We start from the raw sequence: 6,890 nt of genomic DNA on the forward strand, positions 1-6,890 counted from the left end.
ACCATCCGCCGGCTCAACTTTTGTCCCGGTCATGGAAAGTTGACAATTTCAAATGCAACATCAACCACCTGGAACTTGTCGGGTCACGGGTGTCATGAGCAATGTCAGTGGCTCTACCAAGTAGGATAAAGGCTGTCCTCAAAGCAGATGGGAGAAGCCACCAGCCTAGGTGGGTGGGTACCCACCTCTTCCCTTCCAGGCCAGTGGCTCCAGTGTTGGCATCACTCACCCAGTCCTTGGTCTGGGATGAGTAGTTGTTAAGAAGATGGATGGATGGATAAATAAATAGGTAGATAGACAGGTAGACTGACTGATTGATTTAAACTTCTTTGCCTGACTTTGGTGACACCCATCCTGGGAGTCACTCTAAAAAGCTCAACAATCAGTGACTTACATTATTCATGTTGGGGAGGGGAGACTAAGAAGACCTGCGGGACGTGGGAAATATCTTTTTGCCACCTCCAAAATAAAGTAAAATAAAATAAAATAAAAAGCTGAGCCTGGAAGAGATGACTCAAACAAACAAAAAAAGGTCAGAAGGCCCGGATGCAGGACTGACTCGCTGCGTTTTTAATGTGCAACAAAGATTGCCAAGCATGCCCCAAAGGAGTAGTTGGGGTGTGTGTGTGGGGGGGGGTGTTTGGCGGTGGCAGTGTTTGGTAAACAGCTGATGGGGCAGCAGGGGGCCTGACTTCAGGTCTCACGGCAGGAGCAAGCGGTGGTGGGCAGGGACTGGCAGCATCAGGATGGGTCTCACAGTGCCTAGGAGGGACATAAAGGGGAAGAGGGAGGTCCTCAGGGCATGGGGGGGTTCCAGGGCTATAGGTGGGGGCTAGAGACCGGGGGGGGAAGGGGTCTTCAGGAGGGAATCAGGGTGGACAAGGTATTTCAGTACATCTGAGGTGGGCCTCGGAGCCCTCAGAATGGAAAAGAGTGGGTCAGCACACGTGGCTGGAGGAGGTCTCAGGGTAGAGGACACTCTGGGAGCAAATGAAAACTCCAAGGTCCAGGGGCACATGATATTTTCTTCGGACAGAGGGATTCTTGGGGTACACGGGTATCTTGGGGCTTGGAGGGGCTCTCGGGGTACATGGGAGTGTCTCAGGGGCTCCTAAAACTGGGGTGTCTTGGGACACAGATGAGCTCTTGGGGTACATGGATGTATCTCGGGGCTCTTGGGGTTACATAGTTGTCTCGGGGTGTGAAGGAGCGCCAACGGCACACTAAGTATACCTCGGGGTATGGAGGGGTCTCCAGGTAAATGGAAGTATCTCGGGACAGAGGGAACCCGGAAGCACGGAGATGCCGGGGGAGGGGGTTGACGCAGGCGTCTGGGGACACCGGGCCCCGGGCACGCGGCGGGCAAGCTCAGGCAGTCGCGCACCCGCTCTCGCGCCGCCGCTTCCAGCGCTCTGCGTGCTCCTGCGCCTGGCGCGCCCAGGGCGCGGAGCCGCTGGCACCCACCACGCAGCAGGCGAGCCGATGGCCTGCGTTGCCGTGCTCCAGGCTGGCCTGGGTACCGCCGCGGCCAAGGTCGTCCTCGCCGGCGTGGACCACGACGGCGCGGCCCACGATCGAGTGCGGGCCGGCCAGCGAGGCGGCCAGGCCAGCGCGGTACTTCCAAAGGCGGCCGTCGCGCACCATGAAGTTGCCAAAGTCGCCTGGATGCTGCGGATGCGCCACCGCCAGCGGGTTGTAGTGGGGCCCCGTGGACTCGCATCCCTGGCTCAGGTCCCCGAACCGGTGCACATGGATGGCGCGGCTGGAGCTGTTCGGCTCGGCCGGGAAGCCCTCCAGGTCGAAGAAGGCCTCGAGCTTGGTACCGGGCCCCTGCTGCCGGAAGAGGATCAGGCCGGTCACCCGCGGCTGCGCGGCGTCCAGCGTGGCGGACGGCTGCACCCGGCACACGGCGTGGAGCCCTGCGTCCTGCCCGCCATCTGCTTCCCGCCGCTGCGTGAGCGCGCGCCAGATCTCCATCACCTTGGCGTACATGTCGCGGATCTGCGCTGCCAGGTCCGAGCTGGGCTGCCCCGGGCCGGGGACGTTCCAGGTGTCAGAGCACCGGGCCGCCAGAAGCAGGCAGCAGCACAGCAAAGCCAGCATGGTCGGAGTTGGGCACCTGAGGAGTGCCCCCGCGGGGCAAAGGGACAAAGCAAGTCTTAGTCACTTAAAAAAAAAAAAAAAATCTCAGGCACTCGGTCATCAGATGGAGCACCCCACCAAGTCCCCAAGGGGCTTCCTGCCCAGCATGCATGCGTTCATTTGGCAAATGATTCTGCCAACATAGGGTCGGCTGTGTACGAGATGCCGGGTTAGACATAGTTTGCAAAAATGGCTAAGACCCCATCTCAAGACACCAAGTGGTCCAGGTCGCAGGTGATCACAGTCCTCAAGTTCTGTTTCCAGAAAAGGGAGAGTCTGAGGGCCGGTGGCGGTGGTGGTGGTGGCATGACTCCGTCCCTCCCAGACCCTCTCTCTCCTCTCCTCCTTGCCTCCTGATCTCTTGCCATGCCGGTTCTACATCCCTCCAGTAGATAGATTTGTTACTCCCTTCCTTTTTTTCTTTTTTGTGGTACTGGGGTTTGAACTCAGGGCTTCACACTTGCTAACCAGGCGCTCTACACTTGAGCCACTTCACCAGCCCTTTTTTGTGTTGGGTATTTTGAAGATAAGGTCTCCGGAACAATTTGCCCCTGCTGGCTTCAAATCATAGTCATCCTGATCTCTGCCCCCTGAGTTGCTAGGATTACAGGCATGAGTCACCAGTGCTCTATATCTCCTGTCTTCTTGGTCTTTGCACGTGCTCTGCCCTCTCTCTAAAGTACTGGACTCTGGTTCCCTGCCATACTCAGGAGACTTGGAGCTTACAGATAGAAACTCAGTTTTATTGGTGGGACTCCCCAGCACCTGGGCCCATACCAGGCAATAGGAGACATACAATGTTTGTTGAATGAAGACACATTCAACAATGTGAAGGAAAGGTTAGTCACCACACTCCAACCATCCTATGATTGAACCTGGAGCCCTGTGCTGGATAGGACAGAGGAAGTCCTGCCTATCTCCTTTGGGACTCCAGGAAGGCTTCCCAGAGGAGGTAGCTTTAGTTGGGTTCCACAAGATGTGTAGATTTCTAACAGAGCCAGATGGGAAGGCCATTTCTGGCAGGAGGCAAGGAAGGACTTGTTCACTGCTGTGAAAGGGCACAGTCTGGGGCTTGGGAGAAGTTCAGTGTGGCTGGAGCATGGCCTTTGCGACCTCAGGACTGAAAGCCTGGGACAGAGGTCCTGGGTATGCTGTGCTAAGGAGTGTATGTACTGGCTGAGGGCTTGAACTAATGAACTGCTTGAGAAGGGAGATTTTAAAATCTCAGTATTGTACATTGCAAAAGGCTAGAGGACAGGATTTGAATGTTCTTACCGTGAAGAGGCAGAAATGCTCACCCTCCCTCATTGGGACATTTTGCAATACATACAGGTATAAAAACATCCTGTTTCCATAAAAGGATGAAGGCTGGATAGAGAGGGGCAGTGGGGCAGTCTAGGGACAGAGACACCAAGTCACAGAGTAGAGACAGGCTCAGAGAGTGGGTCACAACGACCCAAGGCAGAAAGGACAAAAGCTTTTACCAATCCAAGGTGGCAAAAGAGAGGAGGGGTGGGTTTGGTAGCTGGCAGAGGGGAGGGAGACAATCAGCTTTGGGTGACTGAGGTGCCCAGCAGTGGTGCCTGAGTGGGTGGATGTGGTTTTAGGCCCAAGAGGGAGGCAGAGAGGATGCCTGAGGCCTGTGCCTGCTGGGGTGAGATGCTGGTGGGTGCCCCAGTGGGGACAGGTGAGCAGACATTGGAAAACTGGTTCTGGCACTTGGAAGGACGAGAAGTTGGCTCAGTGTTGACTACACATCAGATTCTAGTTTTTAAAAATCAGATGCCCTGCCCCCACCCAAGAGATTCTAATTCAGTGGCCTTGTTGATTATTTGCTTTTAGTAGGAAAACTCGTAAGGTTTTCAAAGAAAAAAACTCAAAGGTTCTGAGGCCCAGTCAAAGATTGCAGAGTCAGGTTCAAATGTGAATCTCAATTACAACCTGCATAGTCGGTCTTCACTACCTGGGGACCACTGGTTCCAGGAGCCCCTGGACTCCACGATCCGTGGATACTCTGTAAAATGGTAGAGTATTTGTGTGGAACCTGCACACACCCTCCCGTCTACTTTCAATCATCTCTAACTGTTCGTTATACTTAGTTCTTTCTCTGTTGGGAAATGTGACGGGGAAAATCTGCACATGCTTAGATCAGATGCATGGTGTTCGAGCATTTTCCATCCAAGGCTGGTTCAATCCACAGATACAGAACCCGACAGGGAGGCTGACTACACTGTGACTTCATCAGGCCACCTGTACAATAAGGCCAGTCATGACATCAGAGGACTGCAGTGAGAGTTAAGTGAGCTATTTATAGACCAGGCTACTTCCACACACTGAAATCTACCCAGGGATTAAGGAACCTCCAAAGAATTCGTTGGAAGGTCAACTAAACTTAATGGTTGAGTGTCACCATTACAGAAAGGCACTTTAGCTCTGTGATTAGGAGAATGGATTCTGGGACACAGCTTACCAGCACCTACACTTAGGGCTAGCTGTCATTGTCATTTCTATGACAATGTAGAGCAGTACAGTAAATGCTGGACTGCAGATTGTGAATGAGCCTACCTCTCAGAGCCTCAGTTTTCTCATCTGTAAATAGGGGTAGTAATATTTACCTTACACTCTTGCTACCAGGCTTAGCAGAGATTGTTAGAATGGCTAACACCTGTTGAGTACACAGACCAGGTGCTGATAAAAGCCTATGGCATGTGTTCATTTCTTCATTCTTCTAAGAACCCTGTGAGATAGGTACTATCCAGATTCCAACTGGCAGTGAACTGAGGCACAGACTTAGTCCCAAGGTCACACACTTACTCAGTAGCTGTGAAAGTGTCTGAAAGTCTAAGGTCTGCTGGGAGCAGGCTCAGGCTCCTCACCAAATACCTCTAATTAGAGGAGCTGCCGGTGGAGATGTCAGGACCATCAGTTGGGAGAGGCTGTAGAAGCCATGGAAAGAGGAGGCGTCCAGGAAAGACTCAGGGAGTCTGGAGGCAGCTGAGAGGGGATGCAGGGAAGGTAGCATCCAGGCACCCACACCTGTCATGGCCCAGTGTGGCCCTAGTACTAAAACCTGGAAGAGTGGGTCTGGAAGTGCGCTGGCCTCAAGCTGTCCTGCAGTGGGGACCCTCGTGGGGCAGCCATGCCGCCCAGGGGACCCTGAGCTTACAAAGTTCTTCCTTCAAAGTGCAGAGCAAAACCCACTGCACACCAGTGGGCTCTGTTTTTCAGGAGTACCCAGGGACTAATGGACACTTAAAGGAGACTTTTTCTCTTACATCAGAAAGAAAAAAGCAAATGCACCCGCACACCCAAAGTAGGCTTGCACTCCTGTTTCTTACACCTCCGACTCCCCCATCTCCAGAGGTCCCTGCATGAGCCTCAGCCTTCCAGAACATTCTCCCACCCAATTTGAGCAGTGAGTGACCAAGTGGGTTTTTGGGGGCCTGCTTTGTGCGTTAGTCTGCAGGGGAGGATAAGACTGTCAGAGAAAAGGGACAGGGGCTCTTGTCCTGAGCCAAAGGACTCCACAAGCCTGTTCTTCCCTCCCGGGTCTGTATCTGTGAAAAATGTGGTCCTCTTGAGCCTTGGGTGCATTTTCACCTTCTGTTTGCCCAAAGAAGCCTTGCAGGGAGCCAGAGCTGGCCAGGCCCCAGGCCTTGTGTTTTTCCCAAGTCGGTGACTTTTCGGGGTACCTGTGAGGAACTGCAACACCCAACCCACGCAGTGTCCAAGAGTAACCCGCATTACCCAAGATTTCTTTTTTCTAACACTAATGACCTCTTGGACTGGCCGTAATGGGTCCAAAGGCAAAACAGCTGCTTCCTCTCCTTTTTTTCCTATGGCCTCACTCCCCCCTCCTTTCCAGCAGCCAGGCCTGTCATTAACTCTGTCTTTCTCCCAAGAACACGATGGAAACTTTTCCCATAAGAGTCTGCAGCTGCAGTAGGCCAACTAGTAATAATCACACCTGAAAAGAACGAAATGAACCTCAACTTGGTACCCACCTCTCTAGCTCTTCCAAGAGAGCTTTCCCTCTGAGGAGTGGGGAGCGTCACTCAGCCAGCTGAAGGACAGGACACAGCAGACTGCCTCCTCCAGATCCAGCTGGGCTGTTTGTGAGCTTGTGAGTGGCAGGCAGCCCAGCCTTGGGGAGTGGTCACCAAGAGGGAAGAAGGTCATTGGACTGGTCGAGGGAGAGGAAAAGCCAGCCAAGCATCCCTCGTGGTAAAATTGCCTCACCTCCTCCTCCTCCTCCTTCTTGGTCTCCACGCCCCCACCCCTTCCCATTGCTGGGTTCTCTTGCCAAGCATGAGTTTTCAGACTTCCCTAGTTTGTGCAGACGTAGCCAGTGACCTTCAGCATACACCAGGGGAGTCAAAAGGAGGAAGAAAACAGCTGGCTTGGAGAGAGTTACAATGGACTCTTTCTTGAGAGGCCTTTTATTTTTCCCTGATTTTCTCAGCGACCCACTTATTTTTGCTGGATGTTGACATGTTTAAGACAGACACAGGCACCTGGCAACTGTGTGTGACGTTCTCTCCAGAACTGTGCCACCACACCTGGGAGAGGTGAGCACCAGGTGTGGTAGTGGTTGCATGATCAGGCTAGGGAGCCCCAGCTTTGTCACCTCCTGCCTGTGTGCTGCAGTAACAATGATGTCCCTCTCTGAACTTCTCTCTCTGTAACTGAAAAATGGCTGCAGAATGCTGGCTACCCTGCATGATCACTGCAAAGATCAAATGAGAGAA

The 6,890-nt window shown here is 53.3% G+C and overlaps 1 protein-coding gene across 1 annotated transcript; it reads right to left on the reverse strand.

The window, feature by feature from the left end:
- Positions 1 to 549: 549 nt before the first annotated feature.
- Sod3 (superoxide dismutase 3) lies at positions 550 to 6,303 on the reverse strand. Its single transcript, XM_020185544.2, has 2 exons — positions 6,147 to 6,303; positions 550 to 2,119 (listed from the first exon to the last, which is right to left on the reverse strand). Exon 2 carries the CDS (start codon positions 2,101 to 2,103, stop codon positions 1,369 to 1,371), a length of 735 nt encoding a protein of 244 aa, XP_020041133.1. The 5' UTR covers positions 2,104 to 2,119; positions 6,147 to 6,303; the 3' UTR covers positions 550 to 1,368.
- Positions 6,304 to 6,890: the final 587 nt, after the last annotated feature.

The sequence above is a fragment of the Castor canadensis genome, chromosome 9 (genome assembly GCF_047511655.1).
Source record: "Castor canadensis chromosome 9, mCasCan1.hap1v2, whole genome shotgun sequence".
Taxonomy (NCBI): Eukaryota; Metazoa; Chordata; class Mammalia; order Rodentia; family Castoridae; genus Castor; species Castor canadensis.